Below are 25,131 nucleotides of genomic sequence, written 5' to 3' on the forward strand. Positions count from 1 at the left end.
AAAGTACTTGGTGTTGTTGTTTGTTGGTCTTGAGCAGTGGTCTGCTGTTTGAGAGGTCCTCATATACATGTAATTTGAACAATGTCACTTTAGAAATGTTAATATGATACGTATCACACAGATAAATAAAACATATTTGTGATTTGCAAAAGTGTACAATGCCAACTGTTTATTCTGGTGACTGAGCTGGCTGCATACACATGAATGCATCCGTAACAGTAATCTAATATAACATAATACAGGCTATCATTATGCTGAGTACTTTTACTCAAAAAACATCATGAGTTCAGTTTGAGTATTTTTACATTGTGGGATGGAAATCTTCACGTTAAAACATTGTATGTAACTCTGGAGAAACATAGTTGATTGTTGAGTGTCATTCCCAGGTCAGCAAATACCAACACTTTGGGTTGTGGTTTCAGTCTGACTAATAACCCAAAGTGTTGGTATCTGATGACCTGGGAATGAGACTCAACAATCAACTATGTTTCTCCAGAGTTACAGACAAGTAAAGGATTTGAATGCTGAATACTTCCTCCACCACTGCCTTATAAGGACAAACTGTTTCCTGCCTTTTCAAAGAGTTGTTAATGTTTGAATGAACAAATCACTTGAATAAGCAAATATACATTTTATTGACGTTTTAAATTAGCAACTGTTCCGAAACTTCTTGAAAATGGCAAAATACATGATATACCTGTAAAAGGACATATTGCATCATTCCTTAATATCCTGCCCTGATCATTTCTCAGTTTGATAATGCTGGTGCACATAGCCGAGTGTGCCAGAGACAGTTACTGGAGATTCAACATGTTAGCAGATTATTAACATGTTCCTCTTAGCAGTGATCTTAAAATATAGTGGGTTGAACTTTGAACTTTACAAGAAAAGAGTTCATCCACCCCTCTTATCATGTAAGCTGGCTATCAGCCACTGCGTTGTTTACAGTATTGACTGTGACAGTCTGAACATATAATTTGACTTTTTGTATGAAGAAAGACCAGATGCATGATGACGTATTTGCACAGAGAACAAAGTCTGAGTGTGTGAAAGAACTACTCAGCAGGGATGTCAGTGGTTGTCTCATTGCTACATTGAGACTCTTCTTTCAAAATATGCTCCACTACACTGCCGTCATCCTCCTGAAACTGTACCTTCACTGTTAGTGGAGAGCATTTCTCCACTTTGCAATTGACAATCACAGTGTCACCAGAAGACTGCAGGCTACAGCCACTGAGATCAGGCATGTCAAATGTAGACCCCTCACACACCAGCTGGTCCTTCTCAATGGAGATGACTGCCCGTCTTTTCAAAAAGCTGGGGCTCCTGCAGAGCATCCTGTCGAGCATCTCTATGTCTCGGCTGTTTCTCTGCACCCAGTCGTGCAAATACCACATGTGGCAGTCACATTTCCAGGGGTTCCCGTGCAGCCTCACTGTGTGCTGGATGGCAAAATGGTCGAAAACGCCCAGTGGGAGACTTTCCAGCTGGTTGTCAGACAAGTAGAGCTGCTGAATGAGCACCTGGTCCTCGAACAGTTTGACATCCACCTTGCTCAGGTTGTTCTTGTGTAGGTGGATCGACTTGATGCCAATTAGATCATGAAAGATCATCTCGGGCAGCAGGGTGAACTTGTTTTCAGACAGGTCCAGATTCTCCAGGAGTGTTATATTTCTAAAAACGTCCCCAGGAAGTTCAGAGAGCTGGTTGGAGGACAAGATTAGGTCAGTAAGAGACGTCAAACTGCTTAAAGAGGACAGCTGAGTCAATCTGTTGCCTTTTAGATTCAGCTCTGTCAAATCCGAGGCCTCAAATCCAAACACTTTGTCACTGAAGGTTGTAAGAAGGTTTCCACGGAGGTTCAGCACTTTTAGTTTGGTTAAGTCAAAGAAGATATCGTCAGCGAGCTCTGATATCTTATTCCCCTCTAAGTGAAGCTCTGTCAGCTGAGACATATTGTAAAACAAGTCAGAAGTAAGATTGCTGATAAGGTTGTTGTTGATGTTTAGGATCTCCAGTCTTCCCAGCCCAGAAAAAGTTTCCCTGTTTACATATTCAAGCTTATTTATGGATAAATCCAGGACACGCAGATTGTGGAGGTTCAGGAAAATAAATGAAGGCAGCTCAGATATGAGGTTTCCCTTCATCTGCAGAGTTTCAAGCTTTTTAAGAGAGTCAAACATGCCAAGAAGCACTGTCTTGAACTTGTTGAAGTTAAGCAGCAGTTTGATCAAATTTTCCTGCTTTGAAAAAGTCCCCAGAAATAAATGCTCCAGCCAGGGGTTCCCACTGATCTCCAGCTCCTGCAGCTCGGTCAGATGCTCAAAAGCCTGGGAGTGAATACTTCGCAGTGCATTGCTCATGAAGACAAGCTTGGTGAGTTGGGGGCTCTCCTCTAAAGTGTCGGGGTACAGATACGCCACGGCTGTTTTTATTACAATAAGGTCCTTGACCTGCCTGGACATGTTCCTGGGTAAAGATGACATCCGTTCGTCAGCACACAGTATCTGGACTGAAGTGAAACACTGGCAAGTGTATGGACATGAGGTGTGTGGCAGTGTGTTGCCTTTGTGACAGAGAAGCAGCACCAGGAACAGACACAGGCCCAATTCTTTGTCCATTTTTCACTGTCAAAACATGAAGAGAGCTTCTATGAATTAACAGGAAATGCTGCTTTGATAAGAGAACAGGAATTCAGTCATGTTTGTCTTTGTTCCTCGAGAGATGAGTGAGTATTTTCTGTTTAAATAAATAAAATACAACATACCTCTGCGTTACAGGGATCCGGCAGCATTGAGACAAATTTCCTCGTGGATCTACAAGCCAACTGACACAGAGTGCAAATGACAACAACTCTGAATTAGGCAAGACAGAACCTTTGGTCAGCGGCCGGCTCCTGCCATGGTTTCATTTGCTCACGACAAAAAAAGTGGACAGTCCTTTAATTCAGAATATTTGCTCACAGTTTGATTTTTTATATGTTGCTATATTATACAACATGTAGAAAAAAGCAGAGGGTTTCTCTTTAAATCTTTTTTTTATGTTAGTTTCAGCAGAAATCTGTCAGAGATGAGTCACTGTTTACCAAAACAAGACAAATAGAGCCCAGAGAACACATGCTTTCATCACTCTTTCCGGTTATTCATTTTTTTTCTTACATCGGTCAGAAATAACAAATACTACTACTACTACAAATACTAATAATCCTATTTACTTTGTTTTTAACCTGGAAGTCTTTTGAAAAACATTAGTCTTTCACTAGAGAGACCTGAGCAAAAGGGCAAAACAGCAGTGCAGAAAATTTAACACTGAGTCATATAACAAAATAACATCACCCAGAACAACAAACTTTACTTTATTAGTCATACAAAGATAAACAAAGTGTCAGAGGTAGAGTGACATGTAATAAATGAGAGAACGGATCAGCTCAGCAATAAAGGCACACGTTGCAATAAGGGTAAAATAATGTGAATAAAGATAGAATAAAAAATAAAATTAACATAATATGAATAAATATAGATGATGATAAAATAAGATAAAAAAGACTAAAATTAGATTAACAAAGATAGAATAAAATAATTCTAAGATAAAATACAAAAAATAGACAAGATAAGATAAATAAAGATAAAATAAAGAACGATTAAAATCACATAAATACACCTAGAATAAAATTAAAAATTAAGATAAAATAATATAAATAAAGATAAATTAGGATAAAAGACTAAAATTAGATAAATAAAGATATAACAAAATAATAAAGATAAAATCAGATGAAAATAGACAAAATAAGACAAATAAAGGTAAAATCAGATGAAAATTAAGTTAAAAATAAAATACAATAGATAAAAATCATATAAATAAAGCTAGAATAAAATAAAGATAATTTAATATTAATATAGATAGAATAAAATAACAATAAAGATAAATTAAGATGAAAGAGCAGAATTAGATAAATACAGATAGAACAAAATAATAACAAAAAATAAAGTAGGATAAAAATAGACAAAAGGGGGCGTCGGTGGCTTAGTGGGTAGAGTAGGCGCCCCATGTACAAGGCTGTTGCCTCAGCAGGCCAGGTTCGAATCCAGCCTGTGGCCCTTTGCTGCATGTCATCCCCCCTTTCTCTCTCTCTCTCTCTCTCTCCCCCTTTCACACTTACCTGTCCTGTCTATTAAAGGCAAAATGCCCCCCCAAAAAAACATTCTTAAAAAAAAAAAAGACAAAATAAGACATAAAATAAAATAATCTAAAACAAGATAAGATTAAGTTTGTCTTATGAGTTATTCCAAGCCCAAAATATATCTTGTATTTTATATTGTATAATGTATTTTTATTCTCATTAATATGACAATAATATATTTTGCTCTGAAAGAACAGCACACTTGATGTGAAAACAGTGTTTTTTGTTACTGTGTTTGAGTGTATTGACATTATGTGTGGAGCTGTGCATTTTCCGTGGAGATTTCATTGTCAAGCTGCAGGTTTAGGAGCAGTTTCAGTAGTTGTAGGAGACCATCACCTCCACCAGATGTCATCCTGTTCCTCCTAACCTCAGTCAAAGGTGATGGCATTCCTGGATCTTCCCTCCACCTCAGGGTATTCTCAGAGGATGCACAGGTAGACAACACTGTTTGGGATCAGATCCACCACCCCAAACCTCCAGGAACTACATCAAGAAACTTTTTTTTTCCATTTTCATCACTTTCCCATTTTTAGTTTTTAAAATCAAACAATGGCCAGCGCAGGTATTCAACTTCTCGGCTTCACCTTGGCCTTTTTGGGCTTCATCGGCTCGATAGCATCCACAGCCATGGTGGAATGGAAAGCTTCGTCCTACGCAGGAGACAACATCATCACAGCTCAGGCTCTGTACGAAGGGCTGTGGAAGAGCTGTGCATCACAGAGCACGGGGCAAATTCAGTGTAAACAGTATGATTCACTCCTCCAACTACCAGGTAATGTTGTTCCACACATCATGTTTTCATTATAGATTCCTTTACAAAGAGTGATCACAATATCTATGAAAGCATGTTAGACACAGCATAGTGAACAAATACCAAGTGCAGTGTAGTGCATCCTAAATCTATTTCTTGTCATGAGTGGGAAGAAAATGGGTCATGGGATAATAAATGGTGCATTTCCCCAACAATGTTACATTGCAACTTTATGAAATCAAATTTGTGAGTATGAGAAATCTCAATTTAAAAGCATAATATTCATGGGCGTGCAAACTGTAAAACAGGAATGTGTAATTCTCTCTGGTCATTCAAACCCTCTGAGAGGTGTAGGACTTCCTGCGTGTAGAGACATGTCAGTCAAATACCAGCAGCTCCCTGATTCAGTTAGAAACTTCTTCTTCTTTGAAATCAATTCAAAGACCATAGATGTTATGGGTGGTTATGGATTTCAAATGAAAATGTATTTGTGTAAAAGGATTTGTAATTTCTATATTATGAAAGGCTGATACCAGCTCCATCAGATAGGTATGTTTAGAACACACCTCACCTGGATGTTATGCATGTCGTCAGCACTCCCGCCTGTTTTTTTTTGCCTGTTGTCAACACTGAGATTCAATAAAAAGAGTTTTCAAATTCTCAAGTTTAATTGAAGCTTTTACTGTGGATACATTAGAAATAGAAGTATGTGGAATCACTGTTTGTGATCAGTACTTATTTTGCAATTAGAAAGCATAAAGGAGTAAAATCTTGGCGAGATTTTAACACAGGGCCAGAAAGAAAGGGCACTCAACTACTTACTTATAAGGTCAAAGGTCAAAGCAAAAATAAATTGATAAATAAAAACTTTAGAAAGCCGTGAGACTGAATGAAACCTGCCGAGTTCAAGGGATCCTGTGTCTTTTTCTCCAGGGATTGTCCTGGGCACACGAGGGCTGATGCTGTCTGCCATCTTGCTGTGCTTAATTGCTATATTGGTGGCAACGGTGGGCATGAAGTGCACCACCTGTCTGGCAGAACAACCGCAGCAGAAGGACAAAGTGGCTCTGGCTGGAGGGGTTATCTTCATCATCGCTGGTCAGAGTCCATTCAGTTCACACACACACCCACACACACATGCAACACTGTTTGAACATCATCTGGCTTGTGGAGATATTTTTGCCACACACTACTGTATGTTTTGCTTCGACCACTGGATTGCAACAGGTTTATAACATGATTTGGCTTGTAATTAATTTGAAGGTTCATAAAAATAATACATGTCCTGCATGTTTTAACCTGAGTAATACAATGATATAAAATGTTTTTCTGCCCATGTTTTTTCCCCAGCTCTGCTTGCTCTGGTGGGAACGTCTTGGTATGGCCACAGAATAGCAAAAGACTTCTACGACCCATTCACTCCAACTAATTCCAGGTGAGGTCATTCTTCTCTGCCCCTTTAGTCTGGAATTCACACTAACAATCAGTTACCAATGTGGCTGTGTGTCATGACACAGAGGAGGGGAACTTGCCAAACAAACTGTCTTTTATTATGCTGTTGTTCACCTGCCAGTCCAAGTTATGATTTAGTTTTACATGCATACATGTTTTACATACATTTTAGTGGTGGAAGAAGTACTCATCCAGTACCACTCTGTAAAAATACTCTGATACAAATAAAAGTCCTTCCCTCAAAAATTTACTTAAATAAAAATACAAAGGTATTATTGGTTAAATGTACTTAAAGCACTTGCTGGGCACTACTAACTAACAATCAGGCCTACGAGGCTCAGGACAAAATTGTCAGGGGCCCCACGTCCTTTACCTGCAAATGTCACTCAAATTAACAGGTGCGGAGGAGGAAAAGACTCAAAATGGCCACACAAAATGCAAAGGCACTGCAGAGGGACACAAATAACTACAAAAAGTTGCAAAACAACCACAATATCACATAAAATGACCCCAAAGAGACACAAAATGACTGCAAAGAGACACAAAATGACCCCCAAAGAGACACAAAATGACCCTAAAGAGACACAAAATGACTATAAAAAAGACATAAAATGACCCTAAACAGACACAAATTGACTACAAAGAGACACCAAATGACCCCAAAGAGACACAAAATGACTACAAAGAGACATAAATTGACCCTAAGGAGACACAAAATGACTACAAAGACATGCAAAATGACTTTGAAGAGACACAAAATGACTACAAAGTGACACAAAATGACTTTGAGGAGACACAAAATGACTACAAAGACAAAAAATTACTTTGTAGAGATACAACACGACATCAAAGAGACAGAAAACTACCAAAAAGACACAAAATAACCTTAAAGAACCACAAAATGACTACAGAAAGATGCAAAACAACTACAAAGAGGAACAAATCAACCAAAAAAAGTCACAACAATTACCACAAAGAGACACACAATCACAAAGAGATGCATCATGACTACAAAGAGACACAAAACAATGATAGAAATCAGCCAAACCACCGCAAAGTCTTGCTCCTATGTAGGAGAGATGGTGGGGCCTTTTGTATATCTGTGCCCAGGGCCCCTTTGCTTATAATCCGCCCATGAAAATTAACTGTTTTATATACTTTTTGATACTTTACAGCTCAGCAGCATATTTTATAAACTGATCACGTGTCCAGCACATAAGCCCATATAAAACCATAGCGTACCATTTTCTACTCTTTTTGGACACGGTCAGGTTAGCTGTTTTTCCTTGTTTACAGTCTTTATGCTAAGCTAAGCTAACTGGCTGCTGGTGTTAGCTTTATAATAATTAATGTACAGACATGAGAGTGGTATCAGGCTTCTCATCTAACTCTCAGCAATTAAGGCAAGTAAACAGATTTCCCCAAATTTTGAGCTATTCCTTTAATTTTCAAGCCTACTCTTTCATGTTCATTTAATTAGCTGCTGTGAATCAAACCTAACTGAAGAGAACATCAGCTTGTATTGAGACTCAAGGAGCAATGCTGGTGAATATCATCTTTTCCAAATGTCCACATTAGTATCAGTGTAATGTGTTTTATTCACAGGTATGAATTTGGAAGCGCCCTGTATGTTGGATGGGGGTCTGCATGTCTCATCCTTATAGGAGGAGGCTTCCTCTGCGCCAACTGCTCCGGCGAGAGCTCAAGCAAATCTCCACGCTACCCGCCGTCCCGCTCTGCGGGCCAGCCGGGCAAGGACTACGTGTAGGACAATCACTCCACCTGGATGGAAGAGTGCTGTCTCTGCAGGGATGTGTCTTCTGTATGTCATTCAGATATTTTTTTTATTTTATTTTTGCAACATGTATATTTGCAGGTGTTACATTTGGTGTATGTTTGTATTTGGTGTTTTTCATTCTTTAATTATTAAGAAAGGGAACCTCAACAGATCAACAACAGGCGTTACTATTAAAGATGACAACAATGTTTACCCATTTTTATTTGCTTTGTTTGGAGTCATTATTCTTTCATATTATGTAAAATAAAATCATCATTACTTTCCAAGTACTGTGTGTTTTATAGTGTTCAGGTGTGGTTTTGTTTCATGTGTAACACAAGGCTGGTGTCATTCTGTATTCTCTTGTTGTAAACAAATCCCATATAAGCCCAAAACCAGCTCGATCCTGTCTGTGTCATTTAACTAACAGCCCACTCTTTCCTTCTCAGCTATATTTTTAAATGAGTCAAAGCAAATATACCAAACAGGAATAATAATGTTTAGAATAAGTTGTATAAATCTTTGCTAACAGAGGCAAGACTTGCTTGAATCAGTGATCATGGTTGGTTTTAGTATTGTTATGTGTGCGTCTTTTTGTTGACAACAAGAAAAATATAGAAAAGTGCCAGCCCTGTGCTTTAGACAGACACACATAACGGTTGGACAAAAGAACATATACATGTAAAAAAAGTACATGATGACGAGAGAAGTCAAAGCGCCAAAAAAAAAAAGAAAAAGAATTCAGTGTCTCTTTCCAGAAATCATGACCCGATTATTCAAGATAATCCACAGACTTTGTTGTGAGCAGTTTCATGTAGGAACTATTTTCTTTCCACCAACTGTATCAGGGCACCGAAGGAAGCGTGCATCTACTCATAGACAAAAGGCTCATGCTTGAGACAGCGCAAGATGTAAACGTTTATGGCGTCCTCCTCAGCTGAGCTGTAACATTAGTTAGCTCAGTGGTGCTAGGTGAGCTAGCAGTAGATGCACGCTTTCTTCTGCCAGGGGATATGACTGACGGGTGCGGTTCGGTCTCTATGGTCAATATCTCCACTACTTGGCAACTTGGACCAAAACAATCTAGACTAATAACTAGCAGTAAAGTTAATTTGTATCTTTTATTCTGAGGTGAACTGTTCCTGTAAGATAGTCCTGTGTGTATGCAAATGTGTACAAGCATGTGCGTGTTTATAGGTGTGTGGTGATAAAGTTCCCCATCCACCTCCGCCATTTCTCCCGAAGTGTTTCATTACAGCACATCCCCCAATGCAAGAGCCAAGAAACAGTGTGACAGCATCTTCTTAGGAAGGGGAGGATCTGTACAGTAGATAAAATCTATCTGGAACATTTCATTAGCACATTTGTAACATATGAAACACAAACACACACACACACACACACACACACACACACACACACACACACAACAATTACTACTCATATGAAAGAAGTTTGTAAAGTTTAACTTGAGGAGAGTTTTCATTGTCCAACATGTAGCAGTGACTGCTGCAGAAATGCGTTGCCTCGGGGAAGACAAAACTAACCCACACAGGGAGAAGGGAGGCTGGGGAGCGGCTCCCGACAGGCATACCTTAAACCACCAGCTCCTGTCCCAACATGCCTCTTCTCAGTGTAGCCATCAGAGCTCATGGAGACCAGATTCCAAACAATTTATGTTTAGCACATCAACATCAAGACGTCGTGTTATTCTCTGTATGGAAGAATGATTATTATGAGTCAGTATGCACTGGATAATATGAGGTGCCAGTGTGGATCCTCTGCCCATGTACTGATCTCTCTGACATATTACTGCTGCTTGCTGCTTGTTTCTGACTGTGAGTTTGTGTGTGGTCTGGGTAGATTGTAAAACTGAATCACTCCTCTGGGTTGAATGAAGTTATCTGAGTCACAGATTCCTGCCCCCACCTCTGGCCCCAGTTGACCAGCATAACATGATTTTATCTACTGTTATATCAACAATGTGAGCACACTGTTGATTCCATTGTGCCACCTCCACCACATACTGTGCAGTAATTCTGCAGCAGAGGGCGCCACCATTTGGCATGTCTGCTGCTCAAACATCAGGCTGCTGTGCACCATTTGGAGTGGGAAACATCTGTAAATCTGCCACAGTTTAACTACTGTGTAAATTGCTAAATGTGTGACAATAAATAAAGATTATGCTGAACTTCTTAAACCAAAAAGTAAAAACCACAAAGACAGTACACATGTGTATTACAAGAGGGAGATAGGCAAGGGGGGAGGAAGGTCCCCACCTGGACTCAAAGCAGGGTTTGTCACAGTTACGTGCTGCATTCAGTTTCAGTTTTAGTTTTAGTTTACTCACAAACAGCTAAAATATAAGCACAACCAAGGCATGATAGAGATACATATGTTAAATAGGGTTAGGGTTAGAGGCCCAGACCACCTAAGACTAATCAAAGACCCTAGCTACTAAATTGTCCTGAGACATGTAGTCAGTCAGTCTAAACACTGGTAAAAAGGTAAGACACAATTAAACAGAAATGTGGACCTAGGCCTAGATTTTGGGGGGACACATTTAAATTCACCAGAATGTAGAAAGTTGATTGTTTGATGTTAAAATTACCTGGAGGAGCATCCTTAAACTTCTGTTTCATGTATGTCCCCCCCAAATGTTAGAATGAAACCTACAGCTTTGCGTATGGAAAGTGTAAAAAACAGTACAACTTAAATGGATTTCGGACTACAGCAACTAGTTTGGATGGTCAGTGTCTTAAAACTCTGGACTTTTAGGATGATGACCATCCATATCACATTCTTTACAATACATGAGTCAAATTTTTGGAGGAAAAAGTGTGTACCAGAAAGAATGTACCTACTTTTTGACATATCTGCAGATATGTGGCTCAAAAAGGAGCTGAATAAGATCCAGAAGGAAAACAAAAGTATTTCTATAAGATGTGACTTTTTACTTTTAGCTTGTAGACTTTATTACAGTATGAATAATATCTAAGGATCAATTCAGTCTAGACTTGAAGACTTATAGACTATAGTTGTCAAAGCCTAATTAATTAATATCAGAGGTAAGTTGGACTGTGTCATATGTCTCAGGATGGGAACGGTCTGTTTGAGAAGCAGGGACATTTAGTTGGTGATGGTCTTCTGTTAGTATACTAATCATATTTTCATGGTTCCCAAATGAGACAACAGGAGAAGGTGACCTATATAGCATCATGTATATGCTGTTCATGCATGGTAAAAATATTGTTTTTCCTGGGAACTATTCCTTTTAATGCACTTTAATGCATGCAATGTAATGTGCATATGGAAACATACAAATGTGACTGTCTAATATTACAATAATGGAGTAGTTATTTACCAAAAACAGAAACAACTGACTCATTATTGTGTTGAGAATTTATGTTGTTATGCTGACCATCTTGCAGCACTTTGGAAACCTCCGTTTGTAAAATGTGCTATATAAATAAAGTGGATTGGATCTTTTAAAAAATAAAAAATATTAATTTCATATTAGTTTGAGTTTAGCATACCCAGCTGATCCCACTGACGTTCTCATATTCACTGTTTAACACGTGGATGAATGTTATCCAGTTTCACATCCTGAGAAGTCACAGAGAAACACAGAAAGTATGAATGAATGAATCATCGAGACTCATCTTCAACTGAAGTACCAACAATCTTGCAGCAGGCCTTTTCAAGTCCAACTTCCTGAAATGAGGAGCAGAATACGAGAAGAGAAAGTGCACTCAGAGTTCAGGTTCTGTGGTTTTGATGTGGCGATGGGAAATGCTGATTTATTTTCTTCCCCTTATTTCTCCGGAACTAATGATTCAGTTCTCATTATGATGACGTACACCGAAAGAACAGTTGTGAATGTACTGATGGGACAGATTTATATGAGCTATTCATAAAGAACAAGATCTGGGAAAGCACTGAAACATATACACATATGGCTCATATGTGTCAATGTTATGTAGGAGAGGAAAATCAGCCAAGGTGACTTCAGTCTTTATAGACAGTATCCTTCCATTTTATGTTTTTTCATCAATTTTAGAAAAGATTATAATGACATATAAGATTTGATAAATAAGATAACTGTAAAGTTTTCTGTAGCTGAAACAAACGGTGACGATGCTCATGTTTGGCCACCAGAGGTCGACAGAAGACAAGTTTTGGATCAGTTTCCTAATGCCTGACATGAAACTCTGTAATGAGAAATGAAAGCAAGTATACTGGATAAAAGAAATGACTCACTGCAAACACATCTACAGGCCAAAGAAAGACAGAGTGATTAATTTATATTGCAATTAGCAAACTATATGTTCTTTAAATAATTTTTCTTTCAATTATTAGCCTCCTACTTTGTTAACCATTTTGCATGTTACATGTCAGAGCGAAGAAGAGAGTCGGAATATTTTAAATACAATGTTTGGGATTCTTCAGGCTATTAATAGAGATAGTGACAGAAGTGACAATAAACCACTGTGACCTACAGCTTGTACTCAGATTTGATCTTTGAACTTATACACACTCAGCCCAGTCACCAGAAATAACGCTGGCATTGTATGTCTCTGCAAACTTTACATTTGTACGTTATTATGCAGTGGAACTTTACATTTCATTACATTTCAACAACACTGTGGTTAATGCTTGGTTAGGTTTAGGTTTAGGTACAAAAATCACTTGGTTATGGATAGGAAAAGATCTGGTTTTGGCTTAAAATACCCACCTTTCGTGCCACTATCCCAACTGGAAACACAGCAATGTCCTGGTAGAAAAACAACTACTTTTCGTGACACTATCTTGGCTGGAAACAGCAAAGTCTTGTTCTAAAAACAATCATTTTTAATTACAATATCTCAGCTGGAAACACAACAACGGGTTGTTTAAAGATAACTGTTTTTGTGGTTTGTTGGTCTCGGACAGTGGTCTGCAGCTTAGCAAGCATCTCATCTTGGTGACACGCCATCCACTATACCCTCAGCATCCTGACAATATGTTGATATTGTGACACCCAACTTAACTTTCATGTAACTACAGGGAAACTTCAGTAACAAAGCCAACAGTCAGTGTGGGTCAAATGCCATAACAGGCTTTTTATTGAATTCAGGGTCCCTAACAGCAATGTAATTATTGAAGCAATTGCAGCAGGAGTGTGGCACACAAGTCTAAAGACCGATGCACTGGAAGTATTATACGTGGATAACCAAAGCTACACACAAAATAAGACCCCTTTTCCAAACTACTACCAGTGCCACAGCAAACCTTAAATTCTATCACCACAACTCAACAGGTGAACTCCAACTGCACCAGCTCCTCTTGTGACTGGAGGACAACACCAACTGCAGCACGAAAAGATAAAACTATACATTAATATGTTCCGTTTACTAGAATACAGGTCAAACTATTTAGAACGAATAACATAAAATACGATGTAAAATAAACGCCAGCCAGCACTTTGCCTGTGAGTTGAACACAACAAATGTTTATCCTGGTTTAACCTCAGGCAAACATTGATTTATATTAGAGACACTCACACACAGTAAATCATTGGCAGACCCATATTTTATAACTCAATCATTTTTGCAATGAAAAATACAACAAATTCAATGTTTACAGCAAAAAACCAATACCTCAGAGAGCATTTGTACCCCCACACTACCTTAAAAATATATTTTTTTTAATTTAAAACACATAGTTTTGCTCACCAGGCAAGCATGTGCACAGGAGTGATCACAGATCAAGAACGAGGCTCACACACCTGTGATCCATGAGCCTCTTAACAGTTCAGGTGCTCTCACCTTCACTTATCAAATTTTGCCTACATCCGTCCCCCTGCTACAATATGATTCTTATGAAATGTATAAATGTAATGTATCTGTGGTTTGCAGTAATGCACAATGCCAACATTATCCTCTGGCAACTGGGCTGGCACACTTTATACTCAGACACATATATAGAAGCATCCCTAAATGTTAGATGTAAGTATATAAGTTAATTCCCCAAAGTTACATATGCGCAGCTGCTCCATATAGAATACACTGAGGGCATGTTTGCATGGCGGCACCAACGCTATTTTATATTTTATTTGCATTTCAGCAAATGACCCATGAAATATGAGGATACGCTGCAATAAAACCCATTTAGAACGACACTTTTACGGTCTTTGTAAAACAACTGGCCGTTTAGGCTGATGAAGTGCATCAACAGAGGAGCACTTAACTCGAGGGCTTCCCCCCGCTCCAGGCCAGTATTGGATCTGGATCTGCACCAGACTCTAACTCAAACTGCTGCAATCAGCAGAGTGCAGCTGCCAGACATCACAGAAAAATCAATGAGGGGGTATGAAATCAAACAGGAAACTAAACTGCTTCTGCTAAAATAATTTCCGTCTTCCAGTAATTTCTGTGGCCTTTAATAAAGCGTCTCAGCTAATGTCAACACTATAGGTACAGATCGGCTTTAGCTCACACTGCAGTAATCCAAGACACTGACTAAATTTACAGCAACTCTTCCTTTAGATCCATTCACTATATATTTATATAAATAGCTTGGTGTGTTACCAAATAGTGAATAGCAATAAAATATTCCTGTCATAGAAGGGGGTACAATGACTTTTTGAGGGTTTGGCAGTGGATTAGATAAACATGCTGACAGGTGAAGAAATGTCACTAAAATGTGATCACTGCCTAACTTTAAAACTCTCCCAAAATATTGCAGATTATAATAGATATAAGACAAATAAGCAAACATCCTTGTTGTCCTCTTATACTCTGTATTTGTCTGTATAATTGACTGATAGTGATCTGATCCCACTGCATTCTCTAAAAAACAGTGACCCAGCTGTCTTTATACAAAATATGTGTAAAAACTGCATTTATACTAAAATATGTTTTGCTATCTAGCATTAGTGGTTCAGGGATATATTTCTCTCCTGCTAATGGAGGCCTGGGTTTGATTTCCGGCCAATGAAGCTTATGTTTTTGGGCTGCAGTACCTCAGTCTGTGGGGACTGAAGTCTCATATGGACCAAGTATGCAGTGTGGCCTGGCGGCTGAAGTGGTTCCAGTTCACCTCCAGGGTACAGCTAAACTGCTACAGGGGTGCTGTACCATGGCTGACCCTGTGCTACCCCCTTGTTTAATGCACGTGTGTTGTGTGTGTGTGTGTATAAAAGAGGGACACGCAAAGGGGTACATTTCAACTACTAATACCTGATTGTGTGGATTGACAAATAAATAAAGTTGCTGGGAATTTATAGATTAAGTACAGCTCCAATAGAGACACTGCAGATTCAGGTCCTTTAATCTATTTTAAAGGGACAGTTCACCCAGAAAATTGAAGATACATATTTTTCCTCTCACACGTACTACTATTTATTAATCTAGAGTGTTGGAGATATCAGCCGTGGAGATGTCTGCCTTCTCTCCAATTTAATGGAACTAGATGGCACTCTTTCCATAAATCATGACCCAGCTGCCCAAGATAATCCACAGACCTCCTTGTGAGTGGTTTCATGTAGGAACTATTTTCCTTCTACTGAACTACACCCACCAACCATATCATGGCGCAGAAGGAAGCATGCATATACTCATGGGCAAGAGGATCGGGCTTGTGTTAGTGGGAGATATAAATATTAATGGCATCCTCCTCAGCTGAACTGTAATGTTAGCTAGCTCAGAGGTGCTAGGTGAGCTAGCAGTAGATGCACACTTCCTTCTTTGCAGTGATATAGTTGGCAGGTGTATTTTGGTAGAAAGATCAATAAAAAAATCAATAGTTCCTACATGAAACTGCTCACAACAAGGTCGGTGGATTATCTTGAGTAACCGGGTCATGATTTCTGTAAAGAGACAGTGCTGTTGAGTTTCTCACATGTATTTTTTTAGCGCTTTGAGCACCACAAGCCGAGTTCCATCCAGTTCCATTATATTAGAGAGAAGGCAGACATCTCTACGGCTGATATCTCCAACACTCTGCAACTCACACCAACAATCTAGACCGATAAAATCTACTACAGGTAAGAGGGAAAACATGTTTTTTTTTTTTTTTTTTTTTTTTTCACGTATTATTTGGGGGGGTGAACTGTACCTTTAAACATGTCCTCTACTTTGTTGTAACCTTATTAGCAGTGGTGGAATATACCTTATTCACTGAAGTACTCCACAGTTTTGAGCTAGTTAAAATTTTCTTTATGCTTCTACTCCACCACATCTCAGAGGGAAACATTGCACTTTTCATTGCGCTGCATTTACTTGACAGCTTTAATCACAAGTTACTGAACAGATTCAGATTTTAGCATAGAAATCATATGAAGAGAGCTTATAAATGTACGACAAACTAAAATATCCAAATGTAATGTCATATCAGTAGCAACAGTAAAATGCTACTTACATCCCATTTGTAACATCAACCCAATAATTTTATAACAATATAACTATCTCAGGGACCTTTTGCCAAAGTGAGAAATACTTTTGCTGATAATACTTTGTACTTTTCCTTTAGTAGGATTTTGAATGCAGATTTTCACTCATAGTACTCCCACTGATGCAAAGTATCCACTCACTTTTTCCACCGCTGTTTATTACAGTAGAGGTTCTTCTGTAGCCAACCAGCAGAGGTCCCCTCTCACCTGATTTAAAACTCCGCCAGTAACATCCTGAGCCTCGGTCTGGGCAGAGATCCTCCAGTATGAGTTTCACAGTAACACCTCTCTGATCAAAACAACCTGATCTATTGATCCACTCTGCACTCAGGAGCTGGGACCCCACACAGGAGCATAGAAACAGTCTGGGAAGTTCATATCTTCATCACCATCACGTGTTTTACAGGGTTGAATGTGGAGTACAGTTTTTTTGTTTGTTTGAATAGTTCATATGTAATAAAGTGTACATTTGCTTTCTTGTGATGTATATTAATAATAAAACAATCAGTATCATGATATTAATTTGAGCTGTGTTGCCCTGTCCTTTGAGGCCCTCGGCATGTCTGTAACATATTAAATGTACTAACTGTCTGTCTCCCACTGATGTAATTTATGGGGTCTCACCTCAGGGGTCCTAAAGCTGGATTCAGTAGACGGAAAGAAAACAACCTGCCTGCTGACTCACTTGTTAGGAGTATTACCGCACTTTGTTAGATATGACTGTGACCTCCTGCCGAAAGCTTTGCCTGTGCATTTATTGTCTCGATCAGCCGCCTGTTCACACTGTTAAGCATTTTTATTTAAATTGGATACTTCATAAGAGTAAAAGCACAAATTGATTGAGAGGATTCACACACACAGTGCACACGGGGACACAGATATATGCACCCTGCCCAGATGATCCTTGAAGCTTAACTAATGAGATCAGCTTGACTTAGAGATTTTTCATTCAACATGGCAGGAAGCCTAAATCTTTCAAGTGTGTGTCTGTGTGTAGCTGTGTGTGTGCGTGTGTGTGTGAAGTGATTAATATGCATGCGTGTGTGTCACATCGACTTAATCAACTCTCATTGCAACTCATAGCAGTGCGACTTGCAGTTCATTAACACTTATTCAGACTCCGCTGACCTCCTCCAACACCTGGATCACTTTCTGTACAAAACAGATGAGCGTCTCCATGGGAACCAGGGCCTCCTCCTCCATATTTGTCAGGAGTAAACACGAGCAGTGCTTTTAACGTCACCGCATGGAGAAGAGGGACACGGATATGTATGTGATACATTCTTGTGATGCACATGTCATTAAAATTCAGCTTTTTGAAGTGAGGTTATTTTAGACCACAGTTTTAATCCTGTGTTTTGCTGAGCATGATAAAGTGTGATGATACTATACAATGACAGTTATCAGGTTGTTAAAGGGATAGTTCAGATCTTCTGAAGTGGGCTTGTATGGGGTACTTATCCATAATGAGTGAATTACATACAATAGATGGCGGTCGGCACTGCCCCAGTTTGGAGAAGCAGGCTGGAGTACTGCTGTGGAGGGGTCAGCAACGAAACATTTTTTAGCCATCTGAAAAATAGTCCCACTTAAAATAATCAATGTCAGTTTAAGTGTATGCTACATTTCCAATATTTTCACTGCTTTACCGAGCTGTCAGACAGCAGTCTCTGGTGAAACAATGCTGTTATACCACTCTCCTCAAAGCCAGACTCCATTGAGAAAAACAATCATTTAACATAGCTGAAAACAGGAGCTGCTGGTCTACAACTGCCTCAGTCAGCTTTTGTTTGTTTTGTTGTGTGGCTGCGGCAAACAAACTACCTGAGTGAAGCAGCAGCTCCCGTGTTCAGCTAGCAGAAGTTACTGTTTTTGTCAGTGGAGTCTGGTGGCTTTGACAAGTGCACAGATGGAGAGCTGAAGCTGTTAGCGGCTTCCGAGTCAGGACAGGTTGTAAGAATAAAGATTGATGAGAAAGAGAGAAATGAGGTGAGTTACATTTTGAGTTTGAAATTACATGTTTAGGCGTAATTTTAGATTGTCAGCTTAAGTTAGACATGCAAAATCTAAATAAACAGGCACTGAAAGTGATGGATTGGAAACCTGCTGGATATCTCCATTGCCTAATTCTACAGAAATACAATATAATAAGTTTTGACATTCATTTTTTGTGACTCTTTATCCTGTTGGGGGTCATGGAGGGATGGAGCCTATCCCAGCTGACATTGGGTGAGGGGCGGGTACACCCTGGACAGGTCACCAGACTATCACAGGGCTGACACATGTGGGAGGAAGCTGGAGTACTCGGAGAAAACCCACGCTGACACAGCGAGGACGTGCAAACTCCACACAGAAGGACTCCACCACCCTGGGTTCGAATCAGGAACCCTCTTGCTGTGAGGTGACAATGCTAACCACTGCACCACTGTGCCGCCAAGTTTTGGCAGTTTTGTAAATTTTTCATTTATAAAACAAATTTTTAAGTGTGTGAACAACCTTGCGCCAGATACTCTGTCAACTGGTAAACAAACACTAGCTGTAGAGCAGCAAAATGCAGCACAACGAGTGGCCAATCATCCTTTTCAGTAAGAGATACACAACTATGAGCTGCATTACCATCCAGAATTTAAAAAAACTGACCTAACTCAAGGTTTTTAACACACATGTAAAGCAATGGCTGAAACTGAAGCAAGCCTGTGAACACTGATGGTGCAGGCCACAATCTTTGATCGCACATAAGCACAATGCACGGACGTACATGTGTAGACATGAACACATAAACACATAAACACAAACACACACAGACCTCAAACTTAAATTACCTAGTGATGGTTAATGGTTTTCTCCCTTTGGTCTTCTTGTGGTCTCCTCTTTGACTTAGTCTTTACTCATTTTTTGCTGTATATGTTTTGCTGTATTATTGTATTGTATTACTCAGTGCTCAGTAATCTTACACTTAACTCCAAAAGCCTAACCAGGGACAGGGGTTGCACATTAGCCATGGCCAGAAACCTGTATGCATTGCATCTTCTTTGTATTTTACATATGATACAATGTCTTACACATTTGTCCTTGTCAATTAAACAAGTAAATAAATGAATAAATAAAAGACAGAAGAATAAAGTGATGAAAATACTCTCAATATAGCGCACATGTAGGCGATAAAGGGTGTTATAGTTGCCTGACATCGCCACCTAGGCTCAGGGACTCTAAAAAGTAGACTTAATAACCATAGGTTCAACAAGGGAGAGCAGTGTGTAGTGACTGTAGCAGAGACTGGAGCAGAGTAGCAAAGACAATTTATTTATTTATTTTTAAATAGTCAGAGCTGCTTTAGCTAAAGCTGAGGAAATCAGTTATCTTAAAACACGTCTACTAACAATAGAACAGAGGATAAAATAACTTAAAATCAAGGAGGATTAAGTTACGCTAAAACCAGAGAGTAAAACACTTGATAAATACACACCTTAAAAATTTGTGGAACTAATATCTGAGCCAGGGAACAGAACACAAGAAGCAAATATATAACGTCCAAAAACTAGTGATAAGAAGATATTCTACAGCCTGGCAATAAAATTCTTAAAAGCCCTCCAAAATCAGCGTTTATTAGTTAAAATATGCACTACTGCATGTACTGAAGCAAGAATCAGGTTACCCACATACACGTGAAATGTTTACGGTGGCTAATATATGTTTTGCTGCTGCCCCTGTCCACAGCAGTACATTGCTTAGCGTCTGTATTGGCTGCTTCTCCAAACTGGGGGTCTGCTGACCGCCATCGACTGTATGTAATACACTGACTATGGATAAGTGCAGGGGCGGAAATCCCGGGGGGGACAGGGGGGACATGACTCCCCCTTCAGTAAAGCTGTCCCCCCCTAGAATAATTTGAGACACAATTAATAATTTTTGAACAGTGCAGTAGTATTTATTGAAAGCACAATGTAAGCAGTGCTCATTATAGTCGCGCAATAATGTGCTATTTAAATCTTAAAAGATTTAGTCCCCCTCCCATTCCTAGTAGTGGTATATCCCACACTCTTTCCAACGGGTGGGGCTGCTTGGCAGCAGTAGCAACGTGTGGCTGGACCCGGCTGCCCACGTCGCGCATTGCGGGGTAAGATGTTCACTCACATAGACACAGTTTAACTTACACAAGTTACAACACATCCCATTTACTGTTACAACAAGCCCCAGGCCCAGGCTGATAATATAAACTGTCTGCAACATTTCTCCTGCATTGTTCAAAAGCCTACTCAATTACGAGTGCTGCTAAGCTAAAAGCTAATGATTAAGCTCAGAGTTTAGTGATAGAGAGGACAGGAGAGAAAGAAGAGGGAGGACAGGACAAGAGCAGTCAGTGGCGGAGCGGCTCGTATCTAATGGGTACCTGTCTGTAGGCTCTCCACCTGTCAGTGAGACAAACATGAAAGACGTGCAGTTTAAGGCTCTCCACCTGTCAGTGAGACAAACATGAAAGACGTGCAGTTTAACCGTCAAGGAGCGGTCATTACGCGCAACTATTACACGCGGTTGTGAGGTGCACAGCGGCAGATCTCACAGCACACTGTTTATAAACCAGTTTACCAGTTTAATTGCAGGAAATGTTTAGTTGTTAAGCCATTTCTCATAAGTATAGACATTCACTCTGCCTGTTGGAGAGATGGAGAGAAGATTGAAGCGTCAAATTGCGGTAAAAGATGCTGTATAAAAGACAGGCTACAACTTTTTTTCCTTGTCCCCCCCTGGAATTATTCTCTAAAATTTTACTGTTTATTGTCCCCCCCAACTATGAAATGGGATTTTCGCCCCTGGATAAGTGCCTCATACAACTTCACTTTAAAAGATCCAAACTATCCTGTTAACAGACAATGTGATAAAATACACCACAATATTAAACCATGAAGGAGATACTCGAATGCAGTCTCAAAACTTTTACTAATAAGCATCAACGTGAAAACAAAAGCAGCAGTGCTTCACTCTCTGTGTGAAGCTCTAATGATCAGACCTTCAACTCAGCAACAACAAACTCAAGGCCTCTCTGTTCCACTTTCAGATTCCAACATTTACACAAATCTTCACTTGCTTGACTTTCAACTGCAAGATAAAACATTTTGTGAGCTTCCCTCTCCTCGTATCACATCATGAATATTTCCAACTTCTCTCTCACTCTGGCAGATGCAGGTTTTGGATTCCTGGCGGGAGTCCAGCACAGCACGGCCAAGACGTGGACATAAGTGATTTAAACACAGAGACACTGCCAGGCATCACTGCTCCTCTGGCTCCCAGCCTCCTCCTCCCCTCTGAAGGGAAGAGGAAGCCAATTGAATTTGGGACCCTTCACCTCTGCTTTTCTGAGTATCGCCACACCCTACCTCAAGAAACATGTTCAAGGTAGGCCAATGAGGATCTCTGGAGTCACATGCTGTCAAGATATACAGGAAATGATGTCCTTAAAGTTTCAAAAACACATCAGTATGAGTTCCCTTCGGAGCCACAGAGGTATCTGTATGTGTTTAAATGTTCACTGCTTTGGTTTTGAAACAAAGTTTGATTCAAATCTTACACAATCCAAACAAAACATTCTCAAAAACACGATAAAAGTAGAAATGAAATATGCCAAAATCTAATGTTCCCCTGGAAAGATTTAGAGGATCATAAAAGCATGGTTTAAATGTTCGTGCTCTATTGGAAGTTTGGATTTTGTTTTATAGGGATTTTCTTTGACCTGTGTTTGATATCGTTGCTATTAATTCTTGTGTGTCTTTCAAATACTTTTGTCATAATTGTATTGTTATACTGATTTTTTAAGTGAGTAAATAAATTGTCTATGTGTTTTCATGCTCTATTGTCTTGAATTGAGGGATGAATAAAGTGTTTTGAATTGAAGTGAACTGAATGAAGTTTTCTATACATGATCTATGTTAAATTAAAAATCCCTGCCATTAATTTTTCAGATTCATTGTTGATTTTTTGTTTCACTTTTAATTTTACTTTGCTTTCAATGCAAATTGTGCAATAAATCTAACTAACAGCATCACAGATATTGGCATATTCATATTCATGTGTAGTTTCCATCATTTCTTACACATTTTAAGATGTAGCGTTGCTCAGTATGATCTCATCCCTCATCTTTTGTCCTCCAAAAGCCATTCAAATGTTTCTCTTTGAGCTTAAACCAAATACAGCGAACCCTCCACGTGGCGGACACATGGTTCTGATCATAAGACTTGGAAAGCCAGAAATTATATCTATGTTCCAAACACATGCTGACTTTACCGCTCTCACGATAGTGAGCTGTGGATTTGTGGTTGTGGATTTAAAATGTATTTCTTTGTATTTTTGGAATTACTGCTTTGGAGCCTTCGAGTTGAATTCAATTATGTACTCCTAATGTGCCTCTTGGCCCGAATTTCTGGATGTTGCTGTAGCATGCAGGAAAAACACAGCACAGACACAATAAATATCACCGTTCACAGGTGGGAAGCCAGCGGGGGATCACGCACTTTTCTCTGCAACTCCCACTTGGAGGGGGTTTCTGGGGTAATATTGTGAATGTAACTTTAAACTGTCAATTAAAGGCCCTGCACACATGTTTCCAGTTACTTTGCTAAGAGCTGAGTAATATGTTCTGCTCTGTCCCAGCAGCAATCTCTGAGGCTGAAAAATGAAATCCATGCATATGTGCCAAAACTGCAGTTCCTCTAATGGCCACTTGAGGCTGGCCCCAAAAGTGAGTCAGTGCCCATAGACACTAATATGAAATGCCTGACTTTACAGCAGGAATAAACATGTTTACAGCCTGGTGCAGAAAACATTTTTGGTCTCTATAGCTAATTTTAACATTAATGACGACTGTGCGGGGGGTAAACTTTTATACAACTCACCAGCTTAAAGGGCCAGTGTGCAATATTTGGCATGGTTTATTGTCAAATCTGAATCTGAATCTGAATATTCTACCCATTTATATGTTTATATAAGTGTATAATCGCTATAAAATAAAATGGTTTTTGTAGCCTTATAATTATTCTTTTATATATATATATATAGCAAGGGCCTTGATTTAGAGAGGTCGCCATCTTGCGCTGCCATGTATGTACGGCAGACCGAGCGCACAATCCAGCCAGCCAGAGAGTGTATAAATAAACCAACGAAGACAGCGGAAGGAAGGAAGAAGGAGGAGGAAACAGCAGAGAGTGTTAGTAGTTCGTCGATAGAGAATAGTGAAAGGTTTTTTTAGTTATAAAGTTTGCGAATGGACCACACTTACCACGCAACAGGAGAGAATGAACCCGAACCGTCATCTGCGAGGAAAAGAAGACGCAACTTCACTCCTTGTGATGCACTCTCTGCGGCGCTTTTCCTCCTGATGATATATCTCCCCAACGATGGTAGCAGTAGCACCGAATCCCATTCTGTGCATTCAGCCTCTCTTCTCGCCCGCTCAGCATCAAACACATGGAGTTCCTCATCTGTATGCTCCGGCTCAAACAGGTATGGCTCTGGGTCTGTGTCCGCTACAAGAAACTCTTCAAAATCGCGTTCAAAGTCGTCCATTGCAGCTACTATAGTCCGGAGATATTGCTAGGCTAAATAAACAGCTGAGCTCTGTTTACAGGCTACGCTGTCAGTCAGTGTGCGGGCTGGAGATTGGTGGAGCAGAGAGGGGAGGGGGTGCCCGCTTGGTATTGTAAATGAGTATGTGTGTATTAAGTGTGTGTGTTACGCCAGAAGAGTCAGAGTTTGGGACGGAGTCTTTTACCCCCTGGAGTGTTACCAGAGTTTTTGGAGTGCTCAAATAAACTGGCCTTTTTCCCGAACGCTACTCTGGTCTCCTGTTCGTGAGGGATTCATTACAATATCGTAACATGGTTTAGATTCCTAAATAAACATTTACCTCGTCGCTAGATAGACCTACTCCTGAAAAACTCATGTCTGCGCAAGGCTTTTTGTCTCTACGAGGCCACCGTCACTTACCCGAGTGAGCAAATGAGCCCTGCAATCTAGAATTTGACCGCTGATGTCACTGTTTTCAACGGTTTTCAACCCATTTTACACACTGGCCCTTTAACTAATATTAAGGTTTAAAGTTGTGCATAACTAAGGGTATGCAGCTGTGGGTGACACGTGGGTCCATTGAAGTAATATAACGCGTTACAAACAGGATTTGGGGTAATATTATTACATTTACAGTGGACATTGTTTTAATTTTTCATGTCATCATCAACACTGATCCGCACCGCTCTGCTTCCACCAGTGCACCACCAGAGAAAAAACATCCCCTGAGGGTTGCTGTGTGTTGTCACATCATTTATTATATGCTCCTTTATAGAAGGGTGCCGGTGATCGTGTGTGTTATCATGTCCAGTGTGTTTCTATTCATGAGTAAAAAAGTAATGCAATAAAGTAACGTAATAAGTAACTTAATACTCTACTTAAAGAGTAATATTATATTGTAACTTATCACTTTTAAAGAAAGGTAACTAGTAATATGTTACATTTTGAGAGTAACTTGCCAAACACTGTTGGTTAGGTAA

The 25,131-nt window shown here is 39.6% G+C and overlaps 2 protein-coding genes and 1 long non-coding RNA gene across 5 annotated transcripts; 2 read left to right on the forward strand and 1 right to left on the reverse strand.

The window, feature by feature from the left end:
- Window positions 1-616: 616 nt before the first annotated feature.
- On the reverse strand, window positions 617-2,974 carry zgc:153913 (carboxypeptidase N subunit 2). The gene is made up of 2 exons (XM_050032779.1): window positions 2,768-2,974; window positions 617-2,627 (listed from the first exon to the last, which is right to left on the reverse strand). Exon 2 carries the CDS (start codon window positions 2,619-2,621, stop codon window positions 1,056-1,058), a length of 1,566 nt encoding a protein of 521 aa, XP_049888736.1. The 5' UTR covers window positions 2,622-2,627; window positions 2,768-2,974; the 3' UTR covers window positions 617-1,055.
- A 1,603-nt stretch (window positions 2,975-4,577) lies between these two features.
- Window positions 4,578-8,380, forward strand: cldn1 (claudin 1). The gene is made up of 4 exons (XM_050032786.1): window positions 4,578-4,955; window positions 5,868-6,032; window positions 6,285-6,369; window positions 7,992-8,380. Exons 1-4 carry the CDS (start codon window positions 4,733-4,735, stop codon window positions 8,152-8,154), a joined length of 636 nt encoding a protein of 211 aa, XP_049888743.1. The 5' UTR covers window positions 4,578-4,732; the 3' UTR covers window positions 8,155-8,380.
- Window positions 8,381-15,943: 7,563 nt separating this feature from the next.
- On the forward strand, window positions 15,944-22,539 carry LOC126382734 (uncharacterized). 3 transcript variants are annotated; one of them, XR_007569084.1, is made up of 4 exons: window positions 15,945-16,189; window positions 16,760-18,583; window positions 18,796-18,995; window positions 21,773-22,538. It is a non-coding gene; the product is annotated as an uncharacterized LOC126382734 (long non-coding RNA). The 3 variants fall into 3 exon arrangements; XR_007569083.1 differs by having other exon boundaries at window positions 15,944-16,189; window positions 16,760-18,995; window positions 21,773-22,539; XR_007569085.1 differs by having other exon boundaries at window positions 15,944-16,189; window positions 16,760-18,990; window positions 21,773-22,539.
- The last annotated feature ends 2,592 nt before the right edge of the window (window positions 22,540-25,131 follow it).

This window comes from Epinephelus moara, chromosome 21, assembly GCF_006386435.1.
Source record: "Epinephelus moara isolate mb chromosome 21, YSFRI_EMoa_1.0, whole genome shotgun sequence".
Lineage (NCBI taxonomy): Eukaryota > Metazoa > Chordata > Actinopteri > Perciformes > Serranidae > Epinephelus > Epinephelus moara.